This window comes from Balaenoptera musculus, chromosome 2 (genome assembly GCF_009873245.2).
Source record: "Balaenoptera musculus isolate JJ_BM4_2016_0621 chromosome 2, mBalMus1.pri.v3, whole genome shotgun sequence".
Classification (NCBI taxonomy): Eukaryota; Metazoa; Chordata; class Mammalia; order Artiodactyla; family Balaenopteridae; genus Balaenoptera; species Balaenoptera musculus.
Genome location: NC_045786.1, coordinates 108,276,013 through 108,300,670, shown reverse-complemented (window position 1 = coordinate 108,300,670; position 24,658 = coordinate 108,276,013). Strand labels below are relative to the sequence as shown.

The window sequence follows — 24,658 nt, the reverse complement described above, 5'->3', positions numbered from 1 at the left end:
GCAGCCTCATAGCACAGGGAGATCAGCTCGGTGCTTTGTTACCACCTAGAGGGGTGGGATAGGGAGGGTGGGAAGGAGACGCAAGGGGGAGGAGATATGGGGATATATGTATATGTATAGCTGATTCACTTTGTTATAAAGCAGAAACTAACACACGATTGTAAAGCAATTATACTCTAATAAAGGTGTTTAAAAAAAAGTGAGTTCCCTAAATATTTAAAACAAAATTCAGTTTTAGATACATTTTTTTAGGAAACTCTTTAGGGTGACACCAAAGTAATTAGAAACTGCATCACTTAGAGATGCTTGCTTTGAATATTTTACCTTCAAATCTTCCTGGAGCCAGCAGAAATTGAGCTTCAAATGTATCACTTTAAACAAATGAATATAAAAAGTGCTTAAATACCTCCCCCCCGCAAAAAAAGCACTTACATACCATCAAAGAAAAGTTCAATAAAATAAAATGTAAATCATTTTTCTACCTTAGTAACTTCTATGCTACAAACTTCTCAACAGGAAATAGCTCATTTAATTATCTCATTAATAGCAAAGATTGTGAGAAAAACAATGATTCTATTCAGATTTTACTCAAATTGAAAATGCTGGATTCATCAGAAGTAAAACTTACATTAACCTCAAATTCATGGTACATACCATCAGGGTCTGATATTATATCTAGAAGAGATTTATCCAGAGTAGTTTTGCTCATTATTTTTTCTTCATATTCAAAATATACATCCAATTTTCTTGCCTGTTTCAAAATAAGTGTCAGATTAGAATACATCAAGTAATAAAAACATACTAAAGGACTCTCAGCTTACAAGTTTCTATTTTCTATGATCAATTTGAAAAACAAATGTTCATTTCCTAGTAGAATTTAAAGTTTCTTACTTTTGATCATATAGTTAATGCAAAAAAAATGATAGATTGACTATTATATTTATCATATTTTACTTATAAATTCAGAATTAACTCTGCATGTCATATATTAGCAAAGAAAAAATCACACAAATCTCAATTATTGTATTAATTAGTAACTAGCATACAAATAACACTGTATTCCATGCAAATTAATGTCAAGTGGTCGTGTTACGTTTACTCTTTTAGTGAGTAAATTCAGATATTTTCATCCTAACCGGAAAGTTACCCTAATTATTTTCAATGGTTTTTAAATAAACTATTTTCCTACTTAATACTTTGAAGTTTAGATAATGGAAAAGTAGTCAAACTTAGCTTTTCTGTATGGCAGCTTTTCTAATTTAAAATTCGTTGATTAAAATTATCCAAATGAAATTAACATGTTAGGATAATCCAAGGTAAATAAAAATTATCGAGTATCTATTAAATTATGCTTCAAATAAGACAAAAGAGAGAAAAGAACATGCTTTACTACTGAAGGTATTACCAATCTAAGTAGAAACCATTCATGAAATAAATGAGAATACTTATGAGATACCAACAAAGAACCAAAATATAAATATAGAATATAAATAAATATATCAAGCTCAGATGATAGAATGAAATAAATAATTAACCAATTGTGGAGATGAGTTTTGAATTGTTTTGAAAGTGATTTGGGGACATGGATAGACAGAGCTCATTTCAGTTAAAGGGATCATACCAAGGCATAATCAGAGTGGACAGATCTGAGTGGCAGACTCAGGAGTGATTTCATATATGAGGCAACAGGCAATCAACCAGAGTCCCTCAATCCCACTCCCCTGCAGTGGCACACAAGGCCAGAGCTTTAAACAGATGAAGCATTCCGTTTGAAAATCCAAACAACATGAAAAGGTAAATACATTGAGACCTGTCTTCACTCCTGTCCTTTTCCACCCAATTTCCACCTGCTTCTTTGAATATTCTTTATTTCTCCTATAGTTTTTCACTTTCTCTATGCAAATAGTATCTATACCCTAAGATCCCTCTGCTTTCTGCCACAAAAGGTAATATACTATACTCTTCTGTCCCTTGTTTTCACTCAATATAACCAGTACATGGAGAATTTCCTTATTAGTGAAGTCTAGATAAGAGTTAATAAACTCTGTCAGAGTTTTCCCTTTTATAAATGGCTCTTCATATTCTTCAGATTCCCTGATACAGGAACCATTTTAACTACTGTATAAAGCTACTTTGAATAACAAAGTAGATGAGAGGTAAAGTCCTAGAAATGGAAAAATGTAATATCAAAAATGAACAAAAGAAATAGAAAGGAGATCCTAGGAAAGAGAACATGGTGGTGACTGTGTGAATGGAAAGGAAGAGACAGATACTTAATAATTAACATGAGAATGTATATGGGAAGGAAGCTAGTGAAAAAAGTCAAAGGTAACTCCTGGGGAACTAGGATAATAGTAGTAGGAACTATGTTAACATAAATATTAGATTGGGAAAGGCTAATTATCTGTAGAGTAAAGCTAGGAATGGAAGGGGGAAGGTGATAAAATAAGGTGTTAGGCTGACTTTCGGGCCCTCACAATCTGCTCCAGCCAACTTTTCTGTTTTATCACTATTCACTAGGTTCAGTTCCCTCTAGTCACATCAATTAACTCACTGACTTTCATTAAACGTAGTGTATGCTTTTAATCCTCAAGGCTTAGGCTTGGGTTATACTCCTAGCTTTTTTAGAATGTATTTCTCTTCCATCACCTGCCCAGTGAATTCTACTCATTTTTCAAGGTCCAGCCTCTTTGCAGCCTCTCTGTAACTCTTCAGTCTCTGTTCTTTCCCTTTCCTGCCCCTCCCCCAATCTTCTTCACTGGGAGAATTTATTAATCCCTTAAGTGTGTACTGACAGCACTTTGTACACTTCTCCATAATAATGATCACACCACATTACTGTCTTTGGTTTACCTGTTACCCTTCTAAAACTGTAAACTCCTTAAAGTGTGTCTAATTAATTGTTTAACCCTAGGAGTCTAACACAGCACCTGGCTCATAACAAGTACTTGATAAAATATTTGTTGACTGTCTAAGCTAAGAGCAGGACATATACAGATCAAGTAGTCATCTTTAAAAGTTATGAAAATGAACTTCTAGAAGTGAAAAATGTAAAGAATCAAGTCTTTAGTGATTTAATATATAAAATTAAGTAGGCTAAATGCCATAATGGAATCTAATGTCTGTACCTACATAAATCAATGAAGAAACATGGTTCACTGATTTATGGAGGTACAGACATTAGATTCATTTTGCTCTTCTTGATGTATTAACTTACCCACAGTTTAACTTCTAATTAACAATGGAAACAGAATTCAAAAACAAGTTAATTCGACTGCTAATGGGTAGAGTTTCTTTTGAAGGTGATGATAATGTTCTAAAATTACACTGTGATTATGGTTGCATAACTCTGTGAATATACTAAAAACCACTAAATTGTACACTTTAAATAGGTGAATTGTATGGTATGTGAATTATATCTCAATAAAGGAGTTAAAGAAAAATAACATAGCATTTCAATATACTGATTGGAAGGGAGCCTCATGTGGGGGAGAAAGGAGTGGAGATTTTCTAACCTGCATGAAAAAACTAGTATCTGTTCAGTATCTATTATGTGCAAGGCACTTTACTTACAGCTATGGCTTTCAAATGTTTTTAAACAGAGAACCTCAGGACCCTCTTTCTCAAACCAAATCTTCTGCAGAACCCTAAACATAAAGATACAAGTGACCCATTAAATGTCTCTATTGAGCTCTAGGGTACCAGAGAACAGTGTTTAAAAACTACAAACTTAGATTATCTCATTTAATTCTCCAGATAACACTATGAGCTAGGAATTATTAGTCCTGTTTTAAAGATTAAGAAACAGACAAAAAGAAACATAAATTTATTCAAGGTTACCAGAGTAGAAGTAGTAGAGAGTTGAGATTCAAATCCAGGTCAGACTCCAATGTACACCACAGATAAAGAGTAGGGAAAATTACATTTTCCTCAAGAACAATTTATTGCTTCCTTTGTATATGCTTTATGAAAGAAAGTATATGTGTCAATTAGTATATATTTGGGGTTTTTTGGTAATACACATAATTTACATATATGTGGTAAAAGGTTACTTTGTCCAGAGACATAATATCTATAGATCGGTCCTTTTTCACTTTCTTGAAATAAGGGAAAATACTAAGAGAAACAACTTCTGTCCCAAAGATTGATTATTCTTCTACAATATGGATTCAAAGGAGGACAAAAATTGGATAACAAGAGTTACATAGAAAATAGATAAATTAAAAATATAAAACAAAATAACAAGGTCAAGATAATAAACAGATTTTTGGTAGCTTTAATAAATATCAAGAATAAATGACCAAGAAGGGAATATTACAGAAAAATAAAGGACTATATATGGAATACAAATTATATCTAGTGAATATAAACTCTGAGAGCCATGAATTTCCTAAAAATCCCTTTAGAAGAGCTAAGAGAAGAATCTGATTTAAAAAAAAAAATTCTAGTGTTTTTCTCCCAATTTCAGAGTTATCAGTTGACAATCAGGCTGATGTTTTTCATTTCTCAGTGCACTGTGTCAACATTCACATCAAATTAACCACATATATATGCATTTTATATATATTATCCAACTAAATGTACTGAATTGTCATTTACCTGTAACTGTGTTTATAATTTTGTTAACTTGAAATAAAGTGTAAAGTGTTATGTATATGTCTGTGTGTATGGCATTTTTTGACTGGTGACAGCCAATAGTCTACTGGGTTTAAAAAGAACAAAAGAAGGGACACTTCTAAAAACCCTCAAGTCATTCGGGATGTATAAGTAGTATGCATTTCTTGCCTTTTGAGAACCCATTATCTAGGAAGATTTATTGATGATCCATACAGGACATGAAAGGAATTCCTTTTTCCTTCCTACGACTGTGGGGGATTTTTTTCCTTCTCTTTTACCATTCCTCTGTTTATCCTAGCTACAGACAACACCATTCTGGGACTCCCTATTCACTGCTAGCTACAACCTCAGTCATAGACTGAGGTGATGACAAAGACTAGAGTGGTATTTCTTGGCCTTCCTTCTTCTCCAAGCCCCAATTCTATTCCCTAGTCAGCAGTAAAAGTAAAGACAAGAAGGGATTAGACAGTTATTACTTCTTTTCACTACTAAGAATCCCAATATTCTTCTACCAGTACTTCTTACAGGAGACAGAGGGGATGATAAACCCTTCTTTGCTGCAACACAACATTTGAAACATTCCAGATTATGAATTAAATAGGGTTTGTAGGACAGGGACCTATCTGCCATGTTAATGTCTATAGGAAAGTATATCCTTAAGCTAAAATGAACTTAGAACTATACTTTTAGGATATAACCTAATCTTAAGTTGAAGATCCTTTATACTCTAGCCTTTTCTTGTTTTTCCTTTCTTTTTTAAATGTGCAGTTCCTATCATCATTCAAGGCTGTTTTGGATAATTCTTCCTCCAGGTGAATGGCCTCTGTATGCTGTATTATAATAGTCTGTGGTCTGTATATGTCACTAGAGTATAAGGTCTAGATTATACTAAGCTATTTGTTCATTATTTTATGCCTGTGCCCCTCAAGATGACTGGAATTCTCTAAAACTCAATTGCCTTTCATAATATAACACAATAGCATGTTAATATATTTTTAGTTATTTCGGTGTATTTTCTGCTGCATTTCATGTCAGTGGGTTTATATGGGTTTGCTAACGTGAAAAATTATGTTGCACTAAAACTGGATGTTCCATGAAAATATTTAAGGTGTTCTATAGCACAGCTGGCTGAGAATATTTATTCTGGAGCATGTGCTCATATGCCACAGTGACTTAGAAATCTTGAATAAAATTCATCATTATACTTCTACCTCACTTCAGTGCAGAGATGGGACAGTATACTGTCAAGGTGAGGAACCTGATTAGGATCTTCAATTTCTACAACAGGCTATCAACCTTACTAGTTAGTTATCTCATTTCCAAATATATGTATTTTTCTCTCTACCAAGAACACTGAGTTTCTAGCATTCCAGGCCCAAATCAGAAGGCGTAACCTCAACTTCTCTGCTATCTAAATCCAGCCAATTTAAAAAAGTGATATTATTATATTATTTGAAGAATGCAAAATATTTCCACTTTAGATACTAAAAATTCTATTCTTAGTGTAAGGAAAAAAACACTAAAGTGCTATAAACTTAGACTTTATTACATTGGTCACTCATAAAACTGCCCTCAATGAATTATATTTTAATATTATGCCCTTAACATTCATTAAGTTGCCATGTAAAATCCATGACAGTAACTGATATTAAAATATTGCATTGTTACATCACTAAATTTACTCTAGATAATGCCCAATATGAACAATGTCTTTTGTAACACAATACTAAGGAACACTTTGCTTAGAATAAAAAACAAATTCTTTCTGAGAAATTTTTCAAGAATTTAATCGTATCTCTTTACTGTGGTTGCCAGAAAATTCAAAGCCAAATTTGAGAATTACAATTATAACTATATAGAAACTATTGTGAGTTTCTATTTCATGATTTCTGCTGTATGTGCTAGTCGTGGAAGCTGACTTAAATCTGTTTTAGAATAAGAAAACAAGTTTATTTAATCTATAAATTTATCATATATATTGACTCCTAAAAATATTTAAATTCTAACAAAAATGATCTATGTAATAAGAAATTTTAAATGTATACGAAATGATCTTTATAGATGACAAATATTAAAATACTAATATTAGCAACCTTATTATAATGAAATATAAAAAATTGCTTTATCTATAATATTTCTGGAGAAAACAGAGGTTTATATGGCACCTGTAAACTATTATGTCTTATTTTATCATAACTCTCATTTAGTTTTATCTCACTAATGTGTTGAACTCTCAAAAGATATACCCAGGAAAAGAACGGCAAATTAAATCCAAGTAAACAGAAGAAAAGAAATGATAAAAATCAGAGCAGAAATCAATGAAATTAAAAACAAGAAATCACTAGAGAAAAATCACTGGAACCAAAAGCTGGTTCTTTGAAATGATCAAACAAATTGGTAAAACTTCTAGCCAGGTTAACTAAGAATAAAGAAGAGAAGACATAAATAGTATCAGAAATGAAAGAGGGGCCATCATTACTGATCCCATGACATTAAAAGGATAATGAAAATATTTTAAACAACTCTGTGCCCATAAATTTGATAACCTAGATGAAATGAACCAATTCCTTGAAAGACACAATCTATCAAAACTCACTTATGGAATGAACAGGCCTATATTATTAAAGAAATTGATCAATAATGAATAGCTTTCCAAAATAGAAAGCATCAGGTCTAGGTGAGTTACTAGTGAATTCTACCAAATATTTAAGAAAGAAATCATTCCAAATCTCTAAAATCTCTTCCAGAAAATAGAATGCAAACGAACTAGATGTTTTCTTGCTAAGATCAGGAACAAGGTAAAGACGTTCCCTCTCACACTCCTACTCAACCTTGTACTAGAAGTCCTAGCTAATGCAATAAATAAGAAAAGGAAATAAAAAGCATACAGATTGGGAAGGAAGAATAAAGCTGTCTTTGTTTGCAGATGACACTACTGTCTATGTAGAAAATCCCAAAGAAACACCAAAAAATCTCCTGGAACTAATAAGTGATTATAGCAAGATTGTAGGACACAAGGTTAATATACAAAAGTCAACCGGTTTCCAATATACTAGCAATGGACAATTGAACTTTGAAATTAAAGGAAATACCATTTTCATTAGGACTCAAAATATAAATGAAGAGATATTTCTTATTTATGAATAGGTAGACTCATTATTGTCAAGATGTCAGTTCTTCCCACTTGATCTATAGATTCAACACAATTCCAGTCAAAATCTCAGCAGGTTATTTGGTGGATATTGACAAACTCATTCTAAGGTTTATATGGAGACAGGAAAGACCCAGAATAGTCAACACATTATTGAAGGAGGGAAAAAAAAAGGATGGAGGACTGACAACACCTGATTTTAATGCTTAACTTAAAAGCTGCAATAATTAAGACAGTGTGGTGTTTGTGAAAAAAAAACCCAGACAAATATATCAATGATAGTACAGAAACAGACTCACGCAAATACAGTTGACTAATCTTTGACAGAAGCGCAAATGCAATTCAATGGAGGAGGAAAGTCTTTTCAACAAATGGTGAAGGAACAACCAGACATTCACATGCAAAAAAAAAATGACATACCCAACACTTTTCACAAAAATTGACTCAAAATGGATCACAGACCTAAATGTAAATGCAAAACTAAAACTCCTAAAAGATACCAGGAGAAAATTTAGATGACCTGGGTATAGTGATGACTTTTTAGATAGAACACCAAAGGTATGATCCATGAAAGAAATAATTAAAAAGATGGTCTTGATTAAAATTAGAGGCCTCTGTTCTATGAGAGATACTACCAAGAGAATGAGAAGACAAGCCATAGACTGGGATAAGATAATTTGCAAAGACACATCCATGAAGGGATTCTAATCGCCCGGCCCCGACCCCAAATACAAAGTACTCTTAAAATTCAGCAATAAGAAAACAAAATGCAATTTAAAGATGGGCCAAAGACCTGAACAGACGTTTCACGAAAGAAGATAGGCAGACGGCAAGTAAGTGTATGAAGAGATGCTTCACATCGTATGACATCAGAAAATTGCAAATTGAAATAAGACACACTTGGGACTTCCCTGGCAGTCCAGTGGTTAAGACTCCACCCTTCCAATGCAGAGGGCGTGGGTTCGATCCCTGGTTGGGGAACTAAGATCCCACATGCTGCTGCGGAGCGGCCAAAAATAAAATAAATAAATAAATAAAATTAAATAAATAATAAATGTATGTACATGTAATAACCTATAAGGGAAAAGAATCTGAAAAAGAGTGTGTATATAACTCAATCACTGTGCTGTACACATGAAACTAACACGACATTGTATATAAATCAACTATACTTCAATAAAAATAAAGTATGTACAAAAAATAGGACATCATATATAAAAAAAAGACACACTACATACCTATCAGAATGACTAAAATCCAACACTGGCAACACCAGATGCTGGTGAAGATATGAAGCAACAGGAACTCTCATTCACTGCTGATGGGAATGCAAAATGGTACAGCCACCTTGGAAGACAGTTTGGCAGTTGGCAGTTTTTTACAATTCTAAACATACTCTGGCCATATGATCCAGCAATCATGCTCTTAGATAGTTACTGGAAGGAGTTGAAAACTTATGTCCACCCCAAAACCACCACATGGATGTTTATAGCAGCTTTATTCATAAATGCCAAGAGTTGGGAGCAACCAAGATGTCCTTCAATAACTGAATGAATAAATAAACTATGGTACATCCAGACAATGGAATATTAATTAGCAATAAAAAGAAATGAGCTATTAAGTCATGAAAAGACACAGAAGGGTCTTAAATGAATTTTACTAAATAAAAGAAACTACTCTGAAAAAGTTACATACTGTATGATTCCAACTATCTGATATTCTGGAAAACAATACTGTGGAGACAGTAAAAAATCAGTGGTTGTCAGGGATTGGGGGGAGGGATATATAGGTGGAGCACAGGGGATTTTAGAGCAGTTGAACAGTATGATATTGTAATGATGGATACATGTCATTATACATTTGTCAAAACCCACAGAATGTACAACACAAAGAGTGAACCCTAATGTAACTACAGACTTTAGTTGGTATTAATAATGTATTAATACTGGCTTATCAATTGTAACAAATGTACCACATTAATGCAAGAGATTAATAACAGGGGAAACTGGGGACAGGTGGGTAAGAAGATATATGGAAATCCTCTGTACTTTTCACTCATTTTCCTGCAAACATAAAACTGCTCTAAAAAAATAGTCTATTAATTAAAAAAAAACTAAAGCCAAAAAAGACATGCATCTAATGTAAAACAAAAGAAAGGGCCACATTTAATAAAGTGTTTGCAATATCTTGGAAAGATTTGTGTAGCTTTGAATAATAACACCTTTCACTTTTACTTCTCCATAGATATTATATAAAATAACTCAAACCAAAGGAAAACAACACAGATATGATTTTGCATGTGCTTCAAAAAAAAGATAGCTTTAGGATTGTAGTCTTACATTGACAATGAATATACAAAGCATATAATACATACATATATTTGTATGTATTCATGTTCGCTATGACAGTCAATAAGTAACCCTAGCATGGAATTTTTCTTGAGGTATTTATTGGTATTTCAACATAACTGACCTTTAAAACAAATCCATTATTTAAAAAAGTATACTTGTTTTACGAAACAATTTAAAAGTTGACTAAATTTTCATTTCCTATTTAAGCATTCATGGACATAAAAGACTAGGCCAACTGAGTATTTTTAAAATGAATGAATGAACACATTGGTCAAATATTTTAATAAGACAACTGGGGCTCCCTACTTCTACTTTTTGCTTGTTTACATTACTTTTGGACCCATGGTTACTCTAAAGGGATTATAAAAGAGCAAAACCATTCTCATTACATTTTTGGTGATTATGTTTTAAGGAACTACAGCACGGTAGACAGAGTACGGGATTTAAAAGTCAAAAGCCAAAGTTCAAGTTCAGGCTCTGGCAGTTGGTCTCAAGTCATGTACTCAGTACCTCTGAGATTCGTTTTCCTCTGTAGAATGAGAGAACATATCTATTATGTTAAATTATCTGATATACAAGTGCACAAAAGAAGTTTGTTCTCTTTAAAAGGAAAAAAATACATCACATGTTCATATTTTTCAGCCAACGATCATGATCTGAGGATGCTATGTTTGATAATAAAATATTTGTGAAGTGTAAAGCACTCTATAAGGCACTGTAGTAAAAACACATTCATTTACATAGTATCTTAAAATACATGTTTTTTAAAGGTGCTCTAGTACTCACATAACAATCAGGGTGTAAATATTTTCACTCGATTAAAATAAGAACCGTCTACAGAACTGTACATTGTAGGTGATCAATAAGTATAGAGAAAAGAAAGCAAAAATGGCAGTATCAGAAGGAGTCAGGTAAAAGAATGCAAAATTCTTTAAGGCATTTCTTTAAATGAAACATTTCGTGACTTTACTTGATAAACTGAACCAGACTGAAACTGAATAACAATGATAAATGGTATGGTAAAGAGATAACAAGACAAAATACAAAAAGTTACAGGTTTGAGTTCCAACTCTGCCATTAACTAGGGAACATTTAACCTTTTCTGGAGATATGAGAAGTGTATCTTATTTCCTTCACTGATTAAATGAAGAATATTTCACAAAACATGTTCTGCAGAATGCTAGTTCTCAGAGTTGTTTATAGGAAATAATCCCTAGAGGTGTTCCAAAGTCAACGGAGTTTGAGAAATATTGGCTAAATAAGTTTTTAAAATGCATATATTGGGCTTCCCTGGTGGCACAGCAGTTAAGAATCCACCTGCCAACGCAGGGGACACGGGCTTGAGCCCTGGTCTGGGAAGATCCCACATGCCGTGGAGCAACTAAGCCCGTGTGCCATAACCACTGAGCCTGTGCTCTAGAGCCCGTGAGCCACAACTACTGAAGTCTGCGCGTCTAGAGCCCATGCTGCGCAACAAGAGAAGCCACCACAATAAGAAGCCCGTGCTATGCAACGAAGAGTAGCCCCCACTCGCCGTAGCTAGAGAAAGCTCGCGTGCAGCAACGAAGACCCAATGCAGCCAAAAATAAATAAATAAATAAATTTTAAAAAATAAAATAAAATGTGTATATTATACTGCATTATGAATCTCCAAGAGGGGGATACAGTAAATTTTATTTTTAACCTTATTTCACCAAGGAAAAAACCTCACTAATTTGTGGAATCTACTAAAAACTCTGTCCCACCGTTCCTTCTAGCTTGAAAATCCTAGTTCCACAGGAGGTTCGTGAAGGACTTTGGAAAGTGGGTGCTACAGGACTGAGGAATTATAAGGGCTATGTTTGATTTTTTACTTTCTACTTTGATTTGTATATCCCTGGTGCTCATGAATTATTCTCTGTTCTGTTATTCTATGTGTTGTCATTGTAAGTGACCTCAAATTCTGTAGAACAAGTCAAGGTATAAATAAATAAATAAAATGTGAGAAATCTATTTAAAAAAGTAAGGAATGCATCTGTCCTCTCCTTTTATTTTAAACATTTGACTGTTCATCTCAATTCTGATTCTACTCTCTGCATTTAACCTACTGCGTATTCCTATAAGGGAAAAGTCTGTAAAAAACTCCCGGGTTTACCCACTCACAAATTACGTAGCATATTCTCTGTTTCTTAATATTCTATGTCACTTAAAACGCAATGCCAAAAATTCACATTACCAAAATTAGTCTTTGGCTTTCTCAATGACTTAATTAAAATCTGTTTTCTTATCTATAAAAGACCTGAAATAGATGAACACTAAGCTTTGTTTGAATTTTTCACTTTTATTGATGTATAATGACATACAATACACAGAATTTGTTCAGTTTTAACATATGTATATACCCATGAAACCATGAACACAATCCAAACACTGAACATATCATTCATCACCCAAGGAAATTTTCTCAATGTACTTCTTTCCTTTTGGCCCTCCAACACCCTTCTCTATGTCCTGCTTTCTGTCACTATAGATTAGCTTGCATTTTTATGAATTTTATGTAAATGCAATTATAGATTATGAACTTTTTGTGTGTGTGGCTTCTTTCACTCAGTGTAATTACTCTGAGATTCATCCATTCATCTTTCACTCAGTGCAATTACTCTGAGATTCATCCAACAATACATACTGTATGTATTAATAGTATCTTCCTTTTAATTGTAGAATATCCCATTGTATAGATATACCATATTTGTTCATTCAATTCACCTGTTGATAGACATTTGGGTTGTTTCCAGTTTTGGGCTATGACAAAGAGCTGCTATAAATATTCATGTACAATGAACGTATATGATTTCATTTATCTTGAGTAAACACCTAGGAGTAGAATGGCTGGAGCATAAAATGGGTTTGTGTTTAACATTTTAAGGAACAGAGATACTGTTTTCCAAAGTGGGTGTACCATTTTACATTCCTACCAGCAATATATGAGAGTTCTAGTTCTTCTGCATCCTTGCCAAAGGTTGGCATGATCAATATTTTAAATTTTAGACATTTTAATAGATGTATAGAGGTATCTCACTATGGTTTTAGTTGTATTTTTCTAATGATTGTTGACACTGAACTTATTTGTCACCCGTGTATCTTTTTAGCCAAATCTTTGTTCAAATCTTTTACCTTTTTAAAAATTGGGTTGTTCATTTTCCCTTTATTGAGTTTTGAGAAGTCTTTATTTCTATGAATTTAACGTTTATGAATCTATTAAACTGGGTCTTGCTAAATGACAATGCTTCATCTTCATGAAAGCAGATGGCAGAAAAGTGAGAGCAAAGAGCTAGGAAAAGGTAATTTCACACTTTGTTTGTTGAGGATGTGGAAGTAGCCTCCAGAAATTCATAGTGAGTAAGAAACTGAAGGATATTTCACTCACTCAAGAGCTGTCTTTGGTCATACTTGGAGTCAAGAAAACTTTAAGTTCTGATAGTGACTAATCATAATTGGGATGAAAAGAGGTAGAAGATAGCAACAGTATGTCCATTGGGGACTTCCTGCTACAAGATATATTTTCCCCTGCCTTGAAGAAAAGACACCAAGGTCATATGAACATTCACTTGGTATGTGTACTGGACAAGAGATCATTTAAAAGACATCAGTCAAAATCCAGCCAGAGAAATGTTCTGATTTATAGTACAGTAAAATTTCTTCCCTACTGTGATCAGGAGAGTAGTGATCAGTTAATCAAAGTCAGTTAATGTAAAGAATAAAAAAGGACCTGTGTTGTATATAAACATTTTAAACACTACCTTTTAACTTAAGGTCTAAAATGTATAATTGTCTGTCAATCTTGATGTAGATCCAAGACCTTTCCCTTGAGTACTGAGGTTCACTGACTGAAAATTTTTCTTTCTTGCATAATGCACACCTATAAGGGATCACCTACAACTTCTAGTTTGTTTCTTTGAATTGAAATAAAAAAGCTTATAAACATTTACAAAGCAATTTTAGTATTTTTCAAGATTTTCTAATGTCTTACAGTTTTTCTGTGGTTTTTTTTTACCTGCTACTAAATTAAGCAATAATTAAATCACCATCTTCATTGAGTCTAAGGCATGTAACTTAGTTTTATAGAAACAATCTTCTTTTCCTACTCACACCATTGACATAAACAGATTGGAATCAAATACAAAAAACTCTCTGGTAAGCAAAAAATTCAACTTGCAAACATACTAGCTGTCAAATGTCAGCATGTCAATAATGTGGTCAGCAACCACTGTTTTACCAAGGGAATAAAGGGCATCAGCTAATTTGATGTGTTGACTAGTGAAGATCAGTTCAGTTTCTACTTCATTTTGAAAGCTTATTTTCCCCTAAGAAAGATAGTGAAGTTGAACCAAAGAAAAATTAGTCCCCTGAAGGAGGGGCTCCAGTTAAAAGCTAGCATCGCTAGCAAGGGCTAAACCTTGTTCAGAGTGTAGACCTAAGGCAGTACATGTATGCTTGACCAGATGATGTCTTTAGATCTAATTCAGTACCTCTTAACTTTCATCACAAGAAGAACAAAAATTAAGATTCAGCACCAATGAAGCCTTGATCCACAACAGCTTATTAACAGCTAATTCTTTGCCGGCTACCTCGGGAAGGCGCATTCAGATGTAAGAGCATTAGGGGAAAAAGCATATAATGCCATTTCTCTCTCTCATCTACTATGACTTCCAGCTAGGTAACTTTTCCTTTTCTTAGGTTTCTGATGCTAGAGAGTAGTTAATTCAGTGTGATTATGCAGGTGAGACAACAATAAGTAAAATAAATTAAAATTTGTCTACAAATTATTTAAGTAATCTCAGAATCCATTCTGTAACAACCAGCAAGTGGGGGAAAATCTTACTTGTATTAGAAATGAAAAAATTGCTAAAGAGGTTTCAAAAGATAAGGTTAACTTTAAACAAATGAGGATTCAACAATTTAATCTAGTAGACCAACGCTAACGACCCAAGCCACTAAAATCCTTAGAATATCAATACATTTACATGATAATATTTGCCAAACTTGTTGCAAACTGCTGTGCTCCTTCTATCTTTCCACTGAAACATCAACTACTGGGTAACTGCCAGGACTTCTCTTCTAGTATTCTGCTTCAGAAAACCATCTAAAGAAATGTAAGAGGCAGCTATAATCTAAACACCCCAAAAGAATATGCAAAATTGCAAGACAAATACCAAGAGAAGTGTTCTGAGATCTCTGCATTAAAAGTCATAATATTCTTGCTAATAATAAGTATTTACTACTCAGGTGAATAAATGTTTACAAAGAAGTAAATAAAGTTCAGGTGGTCAACAAATTCTAATGAAAAGAGTAAGAGATGATGGGGGGGTGGGATGAATTGGGAGATTGGGATTGACATATATACACTATTGATACTATGTATAAAATAGATAACTAATGAGAACATACTGTATAGCACAGGGAACTCTACTCAATGCTCTGTAGTGATCTAAATGGGAAGGAAAACCAAAAAAAAGGGGATATATGTATACATATGACTGATTCACTTTGCTGTACAGCAAGAAACTAACACAACATTGTTAAGCAACTATACTCCAATAAAAATTAAAAAAAAAAAAGAGATAATGGAGAAAAATAATTCTTTAATTATTATTAACATTATATAGCCAGGGGCAGATGGTGTAACATAATAATGGCACAAATAAACATGCCACTTAAAAGTAAATATTTTAAAACTGGAAATTTAATAATTATGAAAAACTGTAAGAAAAAATTTTATAACTAGAAGTAATGAGAAAAAATGGAAACAATAGCATTTACATGCTAGTTTTGACAAGGGAGAATAACTTAAGAAAGATGGTTAACACTAAAACAGGACTCTTCACAGAAGACATCCCAATTTTTCTATACTAATAGAATTTCCTTTTTATTATTTATTTATTTATTTATTTATTTATTTATTTAATTTTTGGCTGCATTGGGTCTTTTGTTGCTGCCCGTGGGCTTTTCTTCAGTTGCAGTGAGCGGGGGCTACTCTTTGTTGTGGTGCGCGGGCTTCTCATTGGGTGGCTTCCCTTGTTGCAGAGCATGGGCTCTAGGTGCGCAGGCTCAATAGTTGTGGCTCACGGGCTCTAGAGTGCAGGGTCAGTAGTTGTGGCGCACGGGTTTAGTTGCTCTGCGGCATGTGGGATCTTCCTGGACCAGGGCTTGAACCTGTGTCCCCTGCATTGGCAGGCGGATTCCTAACCACTGCGCCACCAGGGAAGCCCTAGTAGAATTTCTTATATCAGAACAACTCAGAGTATGTGGCTTATTAAATACAACTATAATTTATATGTAAATATTTAAAATAAATATGCTCCTTTATCTATGATTTAAAAAAAAACTTCTACTGTTAATTGGGTTTCCTAGAATGATCCAATGAGGAATACTGTGTTCTATACATGACATTATTTTCCCTCTGCAAGTGAATGACCTTATATATAATGTCCTTTATAGTTTCTTTATATCAGATCCTACTAGGAATATGGTGTCTTCCTTGAGTTACAGCACAAAAATCATTCCAAAATATGTAGATTTCATATACAAGTATTTAACACCCTGAATGACAAATTAGTTTCTTAGCATAAGATGCTCTGCCAGACAATTAGCAGCCCTGGAAGAAACAAGTTCCTTTACAAGGAGAGCCAAGCAACCAGGTCTTAAAGCAGAATTTTTGGGTCAGGCATGGTGGCTTATTAAAGTATCTCAGACAGACGGCATCTATTAGAACAAAGTGATTCTCAAAAACTCATATACAATCATAAATAAGCATCATAAAGAACTTCGTAGGCAAATTTTGCCTTAAAAAACACCATTTTTCACCTAGTCAGGTATAATAGCCATCTTCCAGTTCCACTTACTTCCAGAACTCACCCATCCCTCACACAGCTCAGACCATTCTCTTGTTAAAACATAAATCATATCATGGCATTAACCTCATCATACTTAAATCCCTATTTCTCTTGACCCCATAGTCTATCACTCTTTCTCTCCTCACTATAAATACATCAGTCTTCTTCTAGGTCCTCCAAAACAATTTGTTCCTGCCTTAAGGCCTTTGCGGCACATATTAGTCCCTCTGCCTGGAACACGTGGCCCTGAAATTTTCACTAACTGGTTCCTTCGTGTGATTCGGGTCTCAATTAAAACATCACCTTATCAAAGGTGATTTCCTTTGATGGTGATTTCACTTACTCTAGAACAGCCCTCTGAGCCAGTGTCTATCATATATCACCCTAATTTGGTGTTTTCATATCACCTAAATGCCTGATGTTATCCTGTTTCCTAACTTGCTTACTTTGTTTGTTGTCACAACTATATTAGCTCCAAGAGAACAAAGAACTTGTCTGTCCTGTTTATTACAGAATCTCTAGGGCCCAGCAAAACACCTACAGAGCCACTTAACATAATTGAGTAAGTAAATTACTTTAACCAGAATTTTCTCAAACCATAAGCGCTAGTCTCTGACCTAGAGTATATTCATATAAATTTGTGGCAGGATAATGTTTGTAAAGTTTTATGAATAAGATGAAACTGTGCACTTTCCATTGGTATGATAATTAGTTACTTTGGGTTACACAATTCAGTCTGGAAGTAGAAGCTAAGCTTGGCACTTTCCTGGTTTTACAACTGTGAGAACTGAAGTCAGAAAGTAAAATACAAGAATTAATAAACGTTTAATAATGAAAAAAATTAATGAAAAACTATATGTCAAAAAAATCCACGGAACAGTTTAAATCTCAAGGTACACATAGGACTATTAACAACTGTCAAAAACAGCATGTAATCAAGAAACATTTGTTTAATGAATCATAAGATCTTGATTACATAATTATAGTTCAGTAGATGTAAAGCAGAACCTATATTTTGTTTTAATGCAATAAATTTGTGTTTAACTTTTTATATTAGATTCATAGTCTTAATATTTAGCCTTGTAAGCAAAGCCTTTACTTTCCTAGTGAAGTAAATTCTCAATATAGCTCTCTGTTGCATTTTACTGGTTATATAAATTATCTCCACAGGAGACAATGATCTCAGGTAAAAAAATTTGATCAGCGTTTTCCCACTTTACAGAGATGCAACATATTGAAGTGAAAATATCAGCAGCAGAAATCATCTATAGACTGCTCAGTTATGTTTCTATTCCTGTAGGTACATGAAAATAGCAAGCATCACTATCAAGATGTGGGGAAAAAAAAAATCGGGTTGTCAGCTTAATAGAAATTATGCAGGTTTAAATTCTGTGCTGTACAATGTCCATTATCTATCTATATTAGCTCCTTTCTAATGCTCTAAGGCTTTTTAAATCATTAAAAAAGAAAAATGTTTAATCCCCTTTTCCATAAATCCAAGTTGTTCTCAATACTTTGGACAGGAAGCAAGCATATTCAGCTTTTTTACATTGCTTTTTCAAATGTATCATCTCAAATGGAAAGTAGGGGTCAGTAATAGCCACATTCTAGCATACCATCAATCTGTCACTGGAATTCAGTTCCATGTCCAGAGAATAAATGACAGTAGGATACTGAAGAATGGATTAAGTCCAGCTGATACAGAGTTACCATGAATGAAGTAATGAGAAAAAAGAACTATGATAACAACATACAGAATATCCAATACATTTGTTTCAAAATCACAGTACAGCAGGTAACAGTAAGAAGCAATAATGCTAACAGACTAATCTAAAACTAAAAAGTTCAGAACCAAGTTACATAATGAAGTGATGTTATTAATAGATATTTTAGATAGTACTATAGTAAAAGGGATGTCTAAATCTGTATTACTGATGTTTAGATACAGGTCTACTATTAACAAAGTAATACGATAAAACGTAAATAAAAATATCACAGATGCTAACTTCTGTTTACTGAACATGTGACCTTGGGCAAATCACTAATCTTCCTGGATTGGTTTCCTCATTTGCAAAAATGAAGGTAATAATGCTGCCTTCAATAATTATATCTCTTAACTTTACAGTGAGGGCTCAACGAGATAATGAATATGAAAGAATCTTACAAAGTCTAAAACCCTACAAAAATAGTAGCTATATTGTGGGGAAGGAAAAGCTAAATTTACCTTTATATGTTCTAAAACAGCAGTGGCAACATTTGTATGGAGATCAATAAGTCTTTTTTTTTCAAGGAGTTCTGGCAAAGAACTACAAGTATCAAAAAATTGAAAATTAACCATTAAATTCTCTAAGGAAATGACATAAATTTTAATAAAACACACACCTGGTTGCTTCCTCTGAGGATACTTGGAACAGTAAAACAGGGACAAAATTACATGTTAAACTATCAACTGAACTTAATCTCTAGGCTTGAACACATACAGTATTTACCACTTTAATACAGTTGAAATGCTTCTTATTTTAAAATAACCTGCCTCCCAAATATCATTATTCTACCATTTAACTTTCTGATTCCAAAATTTGGAGGTTTAGAATAAAATCAGATTAATGTGAAATTTCTAAAACACGAAACTCTCTCTCCTTGATGGCATTTAATGTATGAAAAAGATACTGCTTAAACTTTAGCTAATAAAGTAATAGCAGCAATGATAAAATTAACAATAACTCACCTTACTTTATCAGCGATACTATCTCGGTGGCAAAATTACCCCCATTATACAATTCTAACTAGTAAAAGGAACAAATGATCTGCTATATAAAAAGGAGGGAACTTAAATCAGCTTGAACATATTAAAAACACAATTTAGTTCTTTAGTCTTAAAGGTATATGCTATTACTATTATTTCCTATCATGAAAAATATTAATCAATTTTTTAACCTCCAAAATAAATCTTATCAACAGAAAGATTTCAAAGAGGATAAACTGCCTGCTTACCTAACGGCTGATGTTAACTTAGCAGTATTGTCAGACAGCATACTTATGGCTCCTTCATCTTCCCCTTCTAGTCCCTGGAAGGAAAAAAAGGTCCCAGTAACTACTCAGAAATCCCAAGCCCAAGCATGAAAATCAATATATTCCTAAGATCACTGATAAACAGTAAGATTCTGGTCACCCAGGATAATAATTCTTCCCTTCTAAGGAGCAAGCATCTGCATTTTTGACAGTTACAGAAAAGTTCTAGTCACCACCAATCTAATGAATGGTTGGATGACTAAAAAAAGGACCAGCTGGCATTTTCAGATAAAGAAATAGGCCCAGAGACTTGCCTGGTGGCACAGTGGTTAAGAATCCACCTGCCTATGCAGGGGACATGGGTTCGAGCCCTGGTCCAGGAAGATCCCACATGCCGCGGAGCAACTAAGTCCATGCGCCACAACTACTGAGCCTGCGCTCTAGAGCCCGCGAGCCACAACTACTGAGCCCACGTCCCATGACTACTGAAGCCCGTGCGCCTAGAGCCCGTGCTCCGTAACAAGAGAAGCCACCACAATGAGAAGCCCGTGCGCCGCAACAAAGAGTAGCCCCCACTCGCCATAACTAGAGAAAGCCCACATGCAGCCAAAAATAAATAAATAAATTTATTAAAAAAAAGCAAAAAGAAAAAGAAGTAGGCCCAGAGACTTGCCACAGGTCACACAGTAATAAATAGTACAGCTGAAATTTGAAGTTAGATCAAAAATATAGTAAAATGAGCAGCACTGGAACATACATCTCTAAAATATACTCACATTATACATTTTTTCAAATCATAAATTCATATTTTTTTTAAAGAGTTCACTCTTCTCCTTAGAACTTAGATTTCTTTTTAAAAAAGATCTCTTATGTAAGTTGAGAATATTTTTTTTTGTTATTAAAGCAATGAATGGCCTTGAATTTTTGTAAGGAAAAAAAGTTAACCTCTTTCTCCCTCCAGATGTCCTTCTGCTTCCCTATATTTCCAAGAAAGTAAACAGAATCTTACCATAATGCTTTTAAGTCGTTTAACCTCATCTTCCTGTGCTCTGTAAGACTCTAGTTCTTGCTGAACTGATTCTGCAACTTCTGGGAATGGACTGAAACAGTATTGCACAAGAGGAACTATAAGTATGAGATTAGAAGATTGATTTTTGTGTGAATTTTGAAATATATACAACGAGGATTTATTATTATTTCAAATGTATTCATTTAGATTTGAATGTATATTATATATAACACAGGCAGAAAACATTTAGGATAAATACAACTATATATCCTTGTGATATCTATTTACATTGTAAATACTATTTCTTTAAAATGCATATCATAATACTTGTACATATAAACAAATTTAAATTTTATTTCTATTCTTTTCATTAACTGTATCAATTTTCTCTTCACCTATACACTATTAGAAAAAATAAAAAGATATTTAAGTGACTGAAAAACAAAGGAAGAGAAACCACAGTATATCAAACATCAATTAAATATTACCAGCCAAATTAACATATAGTGTCAAAGGGTCCATGTAACTACAAAGATGTACTAAAAAATATTACATGCTGTGAAAAAAACTGTAACTGTGAAAAAAAATCTTTTAATTCTGTAAATTCAATATCTAGAACACCACTGGTAAAAATAGAATGTGGGCCCAGTTTTTGTTTGTTTGTTTTGTTTTTATTAATTTTTACTGGAGTATAGCTGCTTAACAATGTTGTGTTAGTTTCCGCTATACAGCAAAGTGAATCAGCTATACATTAGGCCACAGTTTTGTTGGTCCAGTCCCTGATATCTTCCCAGTAAGTGCAGTTTAGCAGCGATTTCCAGACTTCAGAGACAACTGATCTGCAATCACTGAGCAGCTCAGGTAGAAAAAGTGTCATGCAGCATCAATCTTGAATATATCTAGTTGAATGTATGCTGACCATGAAATGGTTCCTAACATGAGTATTTTTCTTTTTTCTTTTTTTGACATCTTTATTGGAGTATAATTGCTTTACAATGTTGTGTTAGTTTCTGCTGCATAACAAAGTGAATCAGCTATATGTATACATACATCCCCATATCCCTTCCCTCTTGCATCTCCCTCCCACCCTCCCTATCCCACCCCTCTAGGTGGTCATAAAGCACCGAGCTGATCTCCCTGTGCTATAACATGAGTATTTTTCATCTACAGCCTTAGGGGAGGCCAGAAGCTTTCTCTCCTTTAAGAAAGAAATGGTCACGTCCCCCTTCCTCCACGCTGACACTTGATAACACTTCACTAATGATCAGCACAGAAATGACAAAAGCTCCTGAAAGGATTTTGAGAAACACAGTCCAGTTTTACATGACAACTGCAGGCCCTAATGGAGGTCCAGCAGAGTCTATGTTGTCAGAAAACAGCAGTGAGCAGGTAAAATGTGCTGGTTAAACTAAATGATCCTTAAAATCTCTAGTGTCTTTAGGTCTCAGGGCTAACAGATGATAATAACTGCTTGTATTTATTGAGTGTTGACTGTATGACAAACACTATCCTAAGAATCTGTCTCTATTGTCTCATTTAATTCTGACCACAGTCTTGGTGAGGTACATATACACTACTGACAGCTAAGACCAGGGACTTTAGAATCTGCCAGAACTGGTTTTTATACCTGGTTTTACCAATGAAAGCTGGATGATTTGGGGCAAGTTACTTCTTTATATTATGTCAATCTTCACAACAACCTTCTGAAATAGGACAATAGGTAGAAGTATCATCCCACATTTTACTGATGAGGAAAATGAAGCTCAGAGAGATTTAAGTAGCTTGTTTAACTCTATGCTGTCTCCCAGCATCTGTGCCCACATTGCTATTGTAGCATGACATTCAGAGTGAGGGCTATTCCTACCTGACAAACAAAAAACTAAAGTTCTTACTATTCAATTGACCTCTTAAGTTGTTCCTAAACATATGGTCTAAAGAAAATATTCAAAATTTCCATATATGAATAAAGAAATTGTTTTCTTAAGCTTTTGTTTTTCTATTAGGGAATGTGAACTTTAAAATTAACTTTAAAATATCCTGCATCCTCTATAAATAATGTAAATTCTTATACTTTACCATTCTAAAAGGAAATGTAGACTATATATAGGATTCCAAAGAGAAGAAAATAATTTAAAATAAATCATAACAGTACCCAAAATTGCATTAGTCAGAGAGAAAGATAGTGACTTTTCATTGCAGAGAAACTAAAATTCTTTGTTATAGCAATGTGATTTTCCAGTGTTTAAAAAAAAAGTTATAAATAAAAAAAAGATAAAACGTACAAAAAAACCAATTGTATTGAACCAAGTCTACATCCTATTTCTCTTTAAACATAAATGAGACCAAAAAGAACAGCCATATCAAGGAGATATACATATATATATATATATGTAGACAGATAGATACAGTAACAGTTGAAATAGTCCAGATTATAATAAATAACATTGTATTTCCATAATTGTTGATGAGCAACATTCTTTTTCTCTCAGAGGAATGATTTTTTTGTTTGTTTTTTAGAATGATTCCTCTAGCCATAATGACCACTAGACAACTTTTATAGCAGTTACTGAGCTCATGAAGTACCTCAACTTTAAGGGGTCATAGCAACACATGGGATCTGCATATCTACCTATAATAAATCACATGGCAAATTGTTACAATTTTTTCACCTATTATTTCTAATGTACTTTGAATAAATCTTGTTTTCAGGCTTAGGTATTTTCTCCACAGATATCTAAAATTGGGTTTGTATGAAGGCAAACATGGAACAAAAAAGGCAAATCACACCTTGATGTTTCCCTATCACAAAAACCGATTTTAATGAAAGGTAGAAATGGTGCTGCAGAGGGTCAATGGGGATAGAAATGAAATTCAGAAAGACTATCTGTAAAATCTATAAAATCATATGGTGTGAACTTATTGAAAAGGGAAGTGGCCCCCACAAAACAACTAACAAAAACAACATAAGAACTAGGAAATTGGGGCTTCCCTGGTGGCGCAGTGGTTGAGAGTCTGCCTGCCAATGCAGGGGACACGGGTTCGAGCCCTGGTCTGGGAAGATCCCACATGCCGCGGAGCAACTGGGCCCGTGAGCCACAATTACTGAGCCTGCGCGTCTGGAGCCTGTGCTCCGCAACAAGAGAGGCCGCGATGGTGAGAGGCCCGCGCACCGTGATGAAGAGTGGTCCCCACTTGCCGCAACTAGAGAAAGCCCTTGCACAGAAACGAAGACTCAACACAGTCATAAATAAATAAATAAAAGAACGTGAATTTCTAAAAAAAAAAAAAGAACTAGGAAATTAAGCAATAAAACAGAGCTCCATAGACTATTTAATTATAGTTCTTATTCATGGTGTAGATGAACCACTGTGACCTGTTTTGATTTTTTTTTTTATAAACCCATTAAGTCATATGACATCTGCATATCTTTTTAGGGGGTGAATCTTTTACTTATTGTTTTTCTTATTTACCTTCCTTTATGTTTCTGCCAAAATTTATCAGCTGGAGTTAAATCATAAGACTTCTTGTTTTTTCTCTTTGGTCTAGCACCAGCTGGGGAATTCTCCACTCCTGAAGACTCTTCCAAATTAACTCTGTTCAAGTGGAAATCCTAGGAAAAAGTAATTCTGTTTTAAATAACAGTTTT

At 33.9% G+C, this 24,658-nt stretch overlaps 1 protein-coding gene across 1 annotated transcript in view; it reads right to left on the bottom strand.

The window, feature by feature from the left end:
- Positions 1-24,658, bottom strand: part of SCFD1 (sec1 family domain containing 1) — a 135,415-nt gene that overhangs the window by 52,540 nt on the left and 58,217 nt on the right. Inside the window, exons 7-11 of the mRNA XM_036842038.1 lie at positions 24,483-24,622; positions 21,013-21,103; positions 19,986-20,059; positions 19,216-19,297; positions 655-751 (exon numbers count right to left, since the gene is read on the bottom strand). Of these exons, the coding sequence (XP_036697933.1) occupies positions 655-751; positions 19,216-19,297; positions 19,986-20,059; positions 21,013-21,103; positions 24,483-24,622 (484 nt within the window). The remainder of the gene's footprint in view (positions 1-654; positions 752-19,215; positions 19,298-19,985; positions 20,060-21,012; positions 21,104-24,482; positions 24,623-24,658) is intronic.